General features: G+C 37.1%; 1 protein-coding gene and 1 long non-coding RNA gene across 2 annotated transcripts; both read right to left on the reverse strand.

Annotated features, from left to right (window-relative positions):
- Window positions 1–2,014: 2,014 nt before the first annotated feature.
- asip2b (agouti signaling protein, nonagouti homolog (mouse) 2b) lies at window positions 2,015–7,143 on the reverse strand. The gene is made up of 3 exons (XM_061797732.1): window positions 6,963–7,143; window positions 4,160–4,239; window positions 2,015–2,541 (listed from the first exon to the last, which is right to left on the reverse strand). The coding sequence occupies exons 1-3, from the start codon at window positions 7,072–7,074 to the stop codon at window positions 2,347–2,349; spliced, it is 387 nt and encodes a 128-aa protein (XP_061653716.1). The 5' UTR covers window positions 7,075–7,143; the 3' UTR covers window positions 2,015–2,346.
- Window positions 7,144–10,361: 3,218 nt separating this feature from the next.
- On the reverse strand, window positions 10,362–12,474 carry LOC133488518 (uncharacterized). Its single transcript, XR_009791674.1, has 5 exons — window positions 12,372–12,474; window positions 12,031–12,158; window positions 11,626–11,948; window positions 10,910–10,979; window positions 10,362–10,466 (listed from the first exon to the last, which is right to left on the reverse strand). It is a non-coding gene; the product is annotated as an uncharacterized LOC133488518 (long non-coding RNA).
- Between the last annotated feature and the right edge of the window lie 243 nt (window positions 12,475–12,717).

Consider the following 12,717-nt stretch of genomic DNA (forward strand, 5'->3'; position numbering starts at 1 on the left):
CCTGATAAGATTTTTCCACAGTTGGCCTGAAATGTTTTTAGACCTGTTGTCCATTGTCACGAGGAATCATACATTGTGATACACTGTAAAAGAAACGGAGAACAACATAGCCTCTCTGGCTCCTGTTTTAGCCAACAATGTGTGTGCGTGTGTGTGTGTGTGTGTGTGTTTAATTCTATTATTTATGATGAAAGTAATTATAATTCATGAACACATTAATAAAATAAATGCACATATGTTAAATGTAGATGTGAAAGTGTTTATTTTACTAATATTTTTTATTTTATTGTTTTGGCCATTCCACCAAATCGGTGCCATTTGCTTGTTGTCACCATCTCAAAATAAACTTACATTTCCGTCTCATAATACACATATTGGACTACTTAGGATGTGTTTTGGTCCATCTCAGTCAACTTTTTTTTTGTCATTCTTTTATTGTAGTGAAACTCATTTGAGGTGTTAGCATAGATTGATCAAATACATGCAATATAGCCACATAAAATGTATGCTAATGAATGTTGACATTCAGCGCATTACAGCGTGAGTCAACAAAAAAAGTGTATTTTAAAAATAAACAATTGACATACAAAAGAAATGTGTAATTTAGGTACCAGGACTGTGCCAATATTTTAACCTCCCCAGTTGTAGTTGAAATATCATCAAATATACAGAAAAAAAACATGAGTGAACTTACTTTTGGCCTTTCTGTGGCCTGCAGAGATTCTGAATGTTGCATCTTCCTGTGGACTATGTGACTGGTGGAATATTCCAAATTTTTCAGAGGGTTTAATGGGTTAGGGTAACAGGAGTGATTGAAAACATTGGGACATGACTAAAGAACTAATTTAAACTAAGAAACATTTTTTTTTATAAAGAAAATAGAATTCAAGTATCATTGAGATAAGGAGTAACACAAAATAAAAAAAAATCTAAAACAGTTAATTATTGGTCTGTCTAATTTTAGTAAGTGGCGAAAGACAACAACATCTATTTTTCCACCGTTAAAGGTATTTTAAATTATTATTTTAAATAGTTTTAATATGCAATCAGATTAATGTGCAGGACACATTAGTTCATAAAAAAATATTTTCCAGTTAATTTTATTATGCATTCATACATTTTATTTCCTGTGGATGCAAATAGCATTGATGCAGTAGAATGGCCCATTTAAGTCAATAAACTAATTATCTAATGAGAGAATAACAAAGAAATAAAAATGCATTTGAATTAAACATTTTTTTTTGAAAAAAACAAGTATTACAGGACTCGTGGCTAATGTAAAAGCTCAGTGGCCCACATTAATGAACAGTCAGCCCTATGTGGCCGGTGGGCCACAGTTTGCCCACCCAAGGTTGTACAGCATTCCTCCTATAGCTACAGTATATCATATGTTTGTTTTGATCGTACTGCACATGTTCACATCACATATGAGAGATTTTCTTAAACTCAGTGAACCAATAGATAGTAGGTTCACTCCACGGAGGAAAAAAAAACGAATTTGATAAAAATAATAAATAAACAGAAGGAGAGTTTTCCTGAAGAGCAAGAACAAGAATGATACTGTTATGATTATGTTTTCATTATTTCTGCTTTCAAAAGCATTCCCTGATAATCCTTAATGTAGCCGAAAGAAAATAAATGCTGGAATAATACAAGAAATATCTTGAATCCAGACTTTAGCTAAATTATTAGATAAAATGGCATAGGCTTATCATATTTTCATTTTTTGTATATATACTCTAATTTATCGTGTATAATACGCACCTCCAAAGTTGACCTCAAAATTCTGGAAAACCCTTCTACCTATGTATAATGCATTTTTAAAATGCAAGATTTTGTTTCTATCCATATGATCAAAACATGAAGTATTATCTGTAGTTTGAAATTCACAGCCCTACTTTTATTTACGAAATAAGAAAACACACAGTTGTGCTCATATGTTTGATTAACCGGGCAGAATTTGTAAGATGGGTACAATTTTTTTAAGAAAACATAAAGGGCTAGGTGAAACACATAAAATTAAATTTTAATGGGATTCAAATTAAACTGTCATGCATTTCAGAAAAGCATTATTAAACAAAACATTGGAATACAGCACTTATCCTTTGCTACAGCGACATCCTCACATAATATGTCAATATTTGGCTATTCTCTTTTGTAATGTTTTTTTTTTCCTTGTATATTATCATATATTATTTATATACCAGAAAAATGCTCATGGGCCATTCTAATCGCATACTTCATCATCCCTATAATATCAGCATGAGAGACTTCATCAATTAGCTTTGTCTCAGTTTGTCATACTCTTTCTTCTTGCCGCACCCCACATGATTCCGGGATGTTTACTTAACGCCCGTGCTTGCATGGAATTTTCCTCCTCATCAAGCACGGAGGCTTCATCTTCCAGCAGTGGCAGATGGCATTGAAGAATCGACAACGGCAGAAGGAGCAGGGGCCGCAGCACGGCTCACAGGAGGAGGAGCAGCTCTCTCTCGGGAGGCCGCAGCGACGTACTGGCGCTATGATCACTGACCTGAATTTCTGAAAAATCACAAAAAGTCCACTTTATAAATGACTGCTGTGAAAGAAAGCCATGTTTTCCACTTTTGAAACAAGACTTGATTTTAATTCACTGGATGGAATGCTGGAATGACAGTAGACTATTGTGCACTAGATCATGGGTGTCAAACTTGAAGGCCTGGGGGCCAGATATGATCCTTTTTTTGAAGGGGGGCACAATAAAGCAAATAAGTGTTTCATGTGATAGTTTTTACTGAATTGATTCGTTCTTTTCATTGGGCGGAAAATCTTTACCAAAATTCCAATTTTCCTTCACTTTTCACAGCTATTACAAGTATTTTTTGCCACAAAATCCCTTCTTAACATAAAATGAATAATAACAATTAATTAAAAAAATGTTTTTTTTATTTAATTAAAGGTTAATTTAACTCAAGGTAAGTGGTCACTTCAAGTGATTGTAGTTCCATTAAACTCACCTATTTTAGTCACAAAGCATAATACCTACCACTTTAAATGTAATTTTATATACAGTATGTATACATTGTGGGGTTGTCTGGTTTTGCAATGAAATGACAACAAAAACCTCTGAAGATCTTTTCAATAAAATGTTGATTACCTCCCCCCCCAAAAGCCCCCCCTCCAAATTAGCTAGCTTTATCCCTGGAACCAGAAATATCTTTAAAAAATCCTTTTACTCATTTCACAAAAATTGGCGGTTTGCTTTTGTGTTTGAACTCTTCAGATTTATACTTTAATATTTGGTTGTCACCATTTTACATGACTTCTGATTTAAAAGTGAAATTGTTTTCAAGAATATACACAGTGTTTCGCAAAAAAATATCTTAATTGGACAACACTTAAGAAATGAAATGTCCCTACAATGTCAGGTTATAGTTCAACTTGTAAATGTTAATGTTTGAACCTCTGCCAACAGAACTGAAAACAACCGTAATTAAGAAAGTCCAAATTGTACCCATAGCTTTTGCCTAGGATAAGAAAATAGTGTAAAACCGCAAATAATTGACGGCACCCCTAAAAAGTGTTACAATTGTTTATAGTTGCCACAAGATGGCGACGAAGCAATACATTTACATTAGGGCTTTGGCCCGAGCACAAAAAGCGAAAAGATAAGTTTTCACCAAATAACGGAGGTAAGGGTCCCAAAAAAAATCACAAATAAGTGAATTTCAGAGTAGCGAATTACAAATGTGGGGGGTACACTAAAAAATGTGGTTGTCACTTTTTCATGTCTTTTAATTTCAAATTTAATCTGTTGTAAAAACAAAAAACAAAGTATATATATATATATATATATATATATATACATAAAAACTAAATGCGGGGAAAATTGTGTATACATAATATAATGAGGTGATTATACGTTTATATGATTTTCACATTCATAACGAAGATTTGATGAGGTAATCATTGTGTCTTACAAACACTGTACAAGGCTCATGATGTGCACATGGTGCTGAGATTTACAGTTGTACTAATTGACACAATTTCTATGTGGTATACTGTAGCTCCTTTAGAAGAAAATTTGAAGAACATTCGCCCACATACGACATGAACTCACAACTGATGTGCGAGTGAGCGAGTGAGCATAACATGACAATTTCAAAAGAGCAAAACATACAGGACTGGGACTCTCCATTGGCATTGAGGTCTTTTGTCTTGCAAATAGTCGTTTGGTCTTCACTTGGGTCCCGTGGGTCACTTGGGAAATAACAAAGAATCAATGTTTATTTTTCATCTGTGCAGGTGCATCTCAATACATCAGAATACCGGAGAAAAAAACACTTATTTCAGTAGTTAAAATAAAAAGGTGAAACTCATACAATTTCATTAAACACTAGAAAAACACTTTAAAAAAGGCCAATTCCTATCTTATTTAGATATTGAATATTTCTTCTGTCGTATTCTATATATTTTGAATGTACAGCACAGGTGCCAAACTCAAGATCCAGCCCGCCACATCCTTTTATGTGGCCCACGTCAGCAAATCATGTGCTTCATGTTTCTTGCTAAAATACCAATATTGCAAATTGTCTTCACTTTTAATAATGTTGAGATATTGCAAGCATTTTTTTTTTGTTACTTGTTACTTGCTGTTTTTGTTGTTTTCTTGGCAGCCGTTGCTAGCTAACGTTGACTTGTTTACAATGCTAATGCTAGCTTAGTGTTGCTAGAACTGCTATTTTGTTGAGGCTGGACAGCGTTCTCTGTGACTACAACTCACTTGCATAATCGCATGCCATTATGAATGGTGACGTCTGAGAATTGCGCTCGTGCCACGAGGGACGTGGCTTTGGTCAGACGCAAGGGTGGAAAGGGATCCGTGAAGTTAGGTTACGTTCAAATTTTGCTGTGGTTTTAAAACTGCAAACTTCTCCTTTAAATGGTCCAAAAATGATTCTTTATTTACTACAAATAATGTATCTTTCTTCATCTAGCTATGCTCATGACAAATAGCGACAGTACAACAATTACTGTAAACTAACACAATTAACCTGTGGATCCTAGGAGTTGAACTTATTAGATGACTCGTCGATAAGTCAACATTAACTACAACTTGAAGTCAACTAATCGCAAATCCCATGTTTTTGGCATCTTGTCTACCATGAGGTCAAAGGAACTGCTTGAAGAGCTCTGAGACAAAATTGCGGCAAGGCACAGATCTGGCCAATGTTACAAAAATAAATTCTGCTGCACTTAAGGTTCCTAAGAGCACAGTGGCCTCCATAGTCCTTAAATGGAAGACATTTGGGACGACCAGAACCCTTCCTAGAGCTGACCGTCCAGCCAAACTGAGCAATTGGGGGAGAAGATCCTTGGCAAGAGAGGCAAAGAAGAACCCAAAGATCACTGTGGCTGAGCTCCAGAGATGCAGTCGGGAGTTGGGAGAAAGTTCTAGAAAGTCAACCATAACTGCAGCCCTCCACCAGTCGGGGCTTTATGGCAGAGTGGCCCGATGGAAGCATCTCCTCAGTGCACATGACACATGAAAGCTTGCATGAAGTTAGCTAAAAATACGTGAATGACTCCAAGATGGTGAGAAATAAGATTCTCTTGTCTGATGAGACTAAGAGAGAACGTTTTGGCCTTAATTCGAAGCGGTATGTGTGGAGTAAACCAGGCACTGCTCATCACCTGTCCATTGCAGTCCCAACAGTGAAGCATGGTGGTGGCAGAATCTTGCTGTGGAGGTGTTTTTCAGCTGCAGGGACAGGACAACTAGTTGCAATCGAAGGAAAGATGAATGCGGCCAAGTACAGGGATATCCTGGACGAAAACCTTCTCCAGAGTGCTCAGGACCTTCCAACAAGACAATGACCCTAAGCACACAGCTAAAATAACAAAGGAGTGGTTTCGGAAGAACTCCATGACTGTTCTTGAATGGCCCAGCCAGAGCCCTGACTTAAACCCAATTGAGCATCTCTGGAGAGCTCTGAAAATGGCTGTCCACCAATGTTCATCATCCAGAACTGGAGAGGATCTGCAAGGAGTAATGGAGAGGATCCCCAAATCCTGGTGTGAAAACATGCATCATTCCCAAAAAGTATCATAGCTGTATTAGCTCAAAAGGGTGCTTCTACTAAATACTGAGTAAAAGGTCTGAATACTTATGGCCGTGTGATATTTCATCCATCCATCCATTCTCTGAGCTGCTTATCCTCACAAGGGTCGGCGGAGTGCTGGAGCTTATCCCACCTAGCATCGGGCAGAAGGCAGGGTACAAACGCAGGGCACATATAAACAAACAACCATTCGCGCTCACATTCACCCCTAGGAGCAATTTAGAGTCTCCAATTAATGCATGTTTTTGGGATGTAGGAGGAAACCGGAGTGCCCGGAGAAAACCTACGCAGGCACGGGAAGAACATGCAAACTCCACACAGGCGGGGCCGGGAATTGAACCCCAGTCCTCAGAACTGTGAGGCAGACAATCTAACCAGTCGTTCACCGTGCCGGTGAAATTTTTGCAGATTTATTAAAAAGGAAAAACTGAAATATCACAGGCGGAATGAAAATTTTGCATCGAAGCAAAATATTTCCGCTTATCAATTACCGTAAGTTATTTTATTTATTTATTTTTTGGTCAGTTTTAGTCACGTTGCTTCTTGTTTTGAAAGCAAGGAGCTTTAGAAAAAAGGACATTTTATGATGCAGATGTACACAAAGAAATTGTTTATTTGGTGTCTTGTGAAAAACAATCATCAGCAGACTAATATTTAACATTTCTCTCTGTATTTTGGGATTTCTCCCAGCCAATCAGTAAAGAACAGTAAGTGTAATAAAAAAAAATCTACTTGTGTATATAGGTAAAAATGTTGGGGGTGTATGAATAAAAAAAAAATTATGTATTTAAGTTGTGAATGTATACAATATAGGTATTATTGTGTAGATTAGAGACATAGATAGATGTGTGATATTCTAACCTGCATCAATGTTCCGATTCCTCGTATTTTTCATGCCGTCCACAATGCAGCACAGTGGGAAAACAAGCAGCAACAAACATAGGTATTTCCCTTTCAGCCCCATTTTTCTCATGATGGCGTGATCTATTGATAAAAGGTTCGGATGAAAACAGCCAAGCTGTGCGTCCTTCTCACTTGATGAGTTTTTGTTCCTTTGAGGAGATTCAACTTAAGTCTCGACTTGACTTACAAGCTCCACCCACCTGCTTGACATACATCAGGGGATGATGCCTGGTAAAGGACACTTGGTTGCCCCTGGCAACATGCACAATGTGAAATGAGAAAGTGGCTTATTTTGTGCTTATTAAAAACAACAAAGATCACAGTTGAAACCTTCCTTCTATGGCCCTGCTACCCAAGGACTATCATTTCAGTACAGTGCAACCTCGATTTAACGGAGCTCGGATTTAACGGACAGAAAATAGTGTCTAGTTGGAACTCAAAATCCTCCCTTTTATGCTCCACAGAGTTAAGTTTGGATAAACTTTTAACACATTCCAAACATTTTAAAGCTTTTTAAAAAAAATACTTCCATCCATTGTCTGAGCCGCTTATCCTCATTAGGGTCGCAGGCGTGCTGGAGCTTATCCCAGCTATCTTCGGGTCAGAGACGGGGCACACCCTGAACTGGTCGCCAGCCAATCGCAGGGCACATATAAACAAACAACCATTCACACTCACATTCACACCTACGTACAATTTAAAGTCTTCAATTAACCTACCGTGCATGTTTTTGGGATGTGGGAGGAAACAGGAGTACCCGGAGAAAACCCACGCAGGCACGGAGAGAACATGCAAACTCCACACAGGCGGGGACGGGATTTGAACTCCGGTCCTCAGAACTGTGAGGCAGATGTGCTAACCATTCCGTCACCCTGCCGTTTTTAAATACTTATTTACAATAATTTTGTACTGTGCTGGGTATGTCCTTCATTTTATAAATTTTTTTTGTCATTGAATGTACATGATTGTGACATGCCCCACATACTGCTTTGCTAACTACAGTGTGTGTCATAAGTGATTAATGATTCTAAATCCCTGACAAACATTTTACATTTTTATTGTCCACAAGAAGTTATTTCATAAAAATGAGCTATTTAATCATGTATATTCTATTTTCATAAACATACTGAACATTTTGCATGCAGTGAAATTGCTGTCCAGTCATTATGTGGTTTGTGCTCATTAAGAAACCCTTTGATGTTTTCCATGACATTACGAGCAGCATTTTGTCTTTCTTCAATGGAGGCTGAAACAGTGGCTACTTTCAGAGTAAATATTTACACGTTTCATAATTTTCATCGTCTTATTTTGTGTAGTTGGATGCGCAACATGTCCACTCTGTCTTCATGAAATATCAATTGATATAAATACTTTTCAGATATTCAAAATATATTTGTTAAACAGCACACAGTCCTCTTGCTAACTCAATCATGTTGCTAAGTGAGGGTATACCATGTGCTCAAAAAAAAAAGCATTTGCCCCAAAAATATCCACCACTAATATTAATAATGCACCCATATCCAGATCATGAACAAAAAGCATGTAATAGAATGTAATTAGAAGTTGAACATAATTAGTTGTTCCATCATGCACCATTTCCTAGAAAAATGTTGTCTAATAATGTTGACAGACCATCTAAATAATAATGTTGACAGACCATCTAAAAACATCAGATTGATTATTTAACACAACAAACAACATGTGAGTTCTTTTAAGTTAGAATGTACACACATGGACAAAATTAGAAAACAAAACACTGGAATAAGATGAAACAACTGAGACTGGAATTTGCCAAATACTTGGTGACAAAAGTTTCGAGGAGGATGTCCTTTGGATAGATGAGACAAAACTTTTTTGGCAAATCGAATCAGCGCTATGCTGACGGATCCCAAAAAAAAGCACACAAAGAAGAACCTACTGTGAAACATCGAGGTAAATTGTTTTGAATCTGTGCAGGATGCAATAAAATCTCAAGAAGATTGTAGAGAAAAATGTTAATTAATTTCAATGTCTATGTTTTGTCCATGTTTTGCCTTTATTGGGAAAGTCACCCCTGCCAACATGGCCGCCACATATGCACGTCAGTAAGCCCCCCCTCCCCCCACGACACCACACACCCCCTCGTCGACGATAGTAAAAAACATTCTGGATTGCAGTGATTGTCTCAAGAGGTTGTGCAATAAAATAGCAAGTTAAAGGTGCCATCGTTTTTTGAAAAATAAATCTTGTTTTCTAATGTTTACAAGTTCATTTTCTGAAATTGCTGATTTATTATTAATTTTGTCTGTTTCACTGTCACTGGGCTTTTATTGCTTTCCTTAATGGAAGGGTAACATTTTATTGTAAAGCAATCCTTTTCAAACTAGAATCTGAATAAAGCCGTGACTTTGGGATCCGCATAACTTTCCCCGAAAAATATGTTATTACATATCTTTGAAAAAAAAGTTTATACCTTCATTTGTAGTTTGCCAGTAAAACAAACATACTCAACTGACTAAGCTAATTAAAAACGCTGATATGATTGTGGCATCACATAAATCTGACATCCTTGCATGAGTAGTCTTTTTTTTTTTTACAGTGTGTTATTACAGGAATAAGTCCTGTTTTGTTGTTTTTTGGGAGAATACAGCCCTGTTTTTTCTTTTTTAGAAAAAAAGGTAAAATACTGCAAGAATAAAATTGTGTTTTTTTTTTATTCACTTAAAATATTACTTTCTGTCCTTGTTAAGGTTAAGTTTCTTTCCGTGAATCGCACAGGTCAAAATATATATATATATAAAAAAATCCTATGACATTTAGGCTTAGACAAGATAGTTTTGGTTAATTGGCGTCAGGATTGTGAGGGGATCCTTGGAAACATTTCTACCCTTTGAGAATTTCCCGGAAACCCAAAAGTTTGACAACAAGGATTGCGCCATGAGATGGGATTGTAGTGGAGACTTGTGGCGCCCCCTAGAGGACATCAGTGGCAAGTTGCGGTGAAAATGGTGAAAGATATTCACATTCATATTCAGAAAACCATTTAACCCTGTGGGTCAATTCAGGGAGCAGAGAGCAGCACAGTTATTTACATAGGTTGACAACATAAAATGATTGAAATAAGTGTGAAGGATGCGGTGGAAATCTATACACATATTATTGGGGGGAGGGGGGCAGGGGGGGGAATCAATAATACAGGGGAATGTATATTGTATTGAGAGCAGTGGTAAAGGAAGTGAACACTTTTACTGAAGGTGGGTAAGTTTAATATGCGGAAATAAGTGATAACTTTATGATGATTATTGAGATTTTGTGAAAAGGAAACATTCCTCATTTCTGATGAGGAATGTTTCCTTTTCACAAAATCTCAATGTAGTTCTTCCTCTTATTCAGGATCTTCCTCAAATGGTCAACTTCTCTCTGCTTTTCCATCAGTTCCCTCTGTAGATGATCGTTAGTCTCCTCCAGAGTGGCACAGAAAGCCTAAATGACATGAAATCATTAGAATAAATATAGGCTATATTATATTTATTCCCTAGCCAAATTCAAGTTTAATAAATTTTCATTTGTGCCTTGTGGATGGAACTAACTAAACGAAGTGCCAAATACTGTAATAAAAAATTAAAACTACTCGCTACTTTTATTGTTGTTGTTTTTTACATTTTAAAATGAAAACAGCCATTTTAAAAAAATGGAAAATGAAAATCCTTTCCCCACTTTCTTTCTGAACACATTCTTTCAAAATTTGACTTCAACTCAAAATGATTTCATCACTAAATATGAACTTAACTTGCCACATTTAAAAGCTTCACTCTCACTTCCAAGTCTTCTCTTTGGTCCTTTTACAGGTTGAAAAATGTGCAAACAAGAGTAAGCAATTGACAATTGAATGTACGTGTGGAAAGAATTATGTAAAGATAACTGACCCTGCTTTCTTCCAGACTGTCGAATGGGCCCGGTGGTTCAGTCATACCCAGAAACTGCCTGACAGAAACACTGGAAACACAAAAGTCAAGAGTTACTGTATCATATCATCCATCTATCATCAGGATCAGATTTGTTGCTGACTTTTTTTCATTCTTTTATGGAAGTACGAATCTCTGTGTCATCTGAGTTTCAATTTGAATTTAAGCGTCACAAATTCAATGTCAAAATACCACATCCGGGTAAAAAAAAAATTCAAACTCAGATGGCACAGATATGCACTTAATGTGATTTCAGTGTCAGAAATTAAAATAAAAAAATCAGATGGCAAATTTGAACACTCAAAGATTCAGTGTAAAAAAGTCACTGTTGAAATATCAAATCTGGGTTTAAAAAAAACAACAACAACAACAAAAAAGAATGTTAAAAATTCAGATTCTAATGGAGATTGTACAGATATAGCTTGAATTTAAAACAACATTTTCACTGGTAGAAATTCAAACTCAGATCAGATGGCACCGTTGTGCGTTGAAAGTGAGTTCAGTGTCAGAAAGCTTAATTAAAAATCAGATGCCTTGTCATTTTCTAACACTGCATTTCTATAGACTATTTAGTGTATGACATTTCAAGCTCAGTTGGCACAAAACCTCGACAACATCTTCGTAGCTGTGCCACCTGTAGTGTTAATTTGAATTTCTCGAATTTTATTTTTATTTACCTGGATGTGGCACTAGCAGGGTTCAATCCCCGGTCCCGCCTGTGTGGAGTTTGCATATTCTCCCCGTGCCTGCGTGGGTTTTCTCCAGGCACTCCGGTTTCCTCCCACATCCCAAAAACATGCATGGTAGGTTAATTGACTAAATTGCCCGTAGGTGTGAATGTGAGTGCAAATGGTTGTTTGTTTGTATGTGCCCTGCGATTGGCTGGCAACCAGTTCAGGGTGTACCCCGCCTCCTGCCCGAAGATAGCTGGAATAGGCTCAGCACACCCGCGACCTTAGTGAGGAGAAGCGGCTCAAAAAATGGATGGATGGATGTGGCACTTTAATTTGAGGGTAAAAAACAAAACAAAACTCATATGGCACAGATATCCACTATTTGGACATTCATTCACCACACAATACCTTCTGCTGATCTCTTTGTGGTACGTCAGGTTCTGCAGAAAACTCTCAAACCAGTCTGCCTCTTATTCAGAAACTCCTCGTCATAGTTGTCTTTTACCCAACGTTTTGGAGGCAGAACTAAGTGGATCCTGGGGAACAATTCCTTAAGCTTCAAAATCAACATATCAAAAGGTTAATATTAATTCACTGCCAGCCTTCCCAGTTAACATGGATATTTGACTTCTAACGCCGTCAATGGCAGTGACTGTGTTACAATTTGTCTTTTCATACGAACTGTACCACCTTGACTTGGATTTTTTTTAAATCCTACAACATGAGTGAAATGCCTGACAGGTCATCACCTTGTCTTGGAGCCTGCAGAAGTCTGTGTATCTTCTAAAGATTATCCAGCTGTCACCTTGAATCCCGAGCACCAGGATCTTGTAAACCTGTGGCACAAAGGGCATTCTACGTGCTTTTTACTGTATGCACTTTTGTTTGCAAACTTATGTAAGCATTTCAAGATGCCATGTGACATCCATGTTTGCTTATGGTAGGTTAGGTAGAGAGACTGTCAGACATCTGTTTGTCATATAAATACCCGCGCTTTTTAACTGTAAATTAGGCAATAATCTCCATGTTACAAAGCTTTATTAGCAAGCTTTTCAAGACAATGTAGATAGACATAGAATCGGTGATCTAAGGGTG

This window comes from Phyllopteryx taeniolatus, chromosome 14 (assembly GCF_024500385.1).
Source record: "Phyllopteryx taeniolatus isolate TA_2022b chromosome 14, UOR_Ptae_1.2, whole genome shotgun sequence".
Lineage (NCBI taxonomy): Eukaryota > Metazoa > Chordata > Actinopteri > Syngnathiformes > Syngnathidae > Phyllopteryx > Phyllopteryx taeniolatus.

What these genes read in the sequence shown, in the direction of transcription:
- asip2b (XM_061797732.1), bottom strand. Translation starts at nt 7,074, where the DNA reads ATGAGAAAAATGGGGCTGAAAGGGAAATACCTATGTTTGTTGCTGCTT. An exon ending in GAATCGGAACATTGATGCAG is followed by an intron (nt 4,240 to 6,962) that starts GTTAGAATATCA and finishes TTATTTCCCAAG; the next exon opens with TGACCCACGGGACCCAAGTG. An exon ending in CAATGGAGAGTCCCAGTCCT is followed by an intron (nt 2,542 to 4,159) that starts GTATGTTTTGCT and finishes GTGATTTTTCAG; the next exon opens with AAATTCAGGTCAGTGATCAT.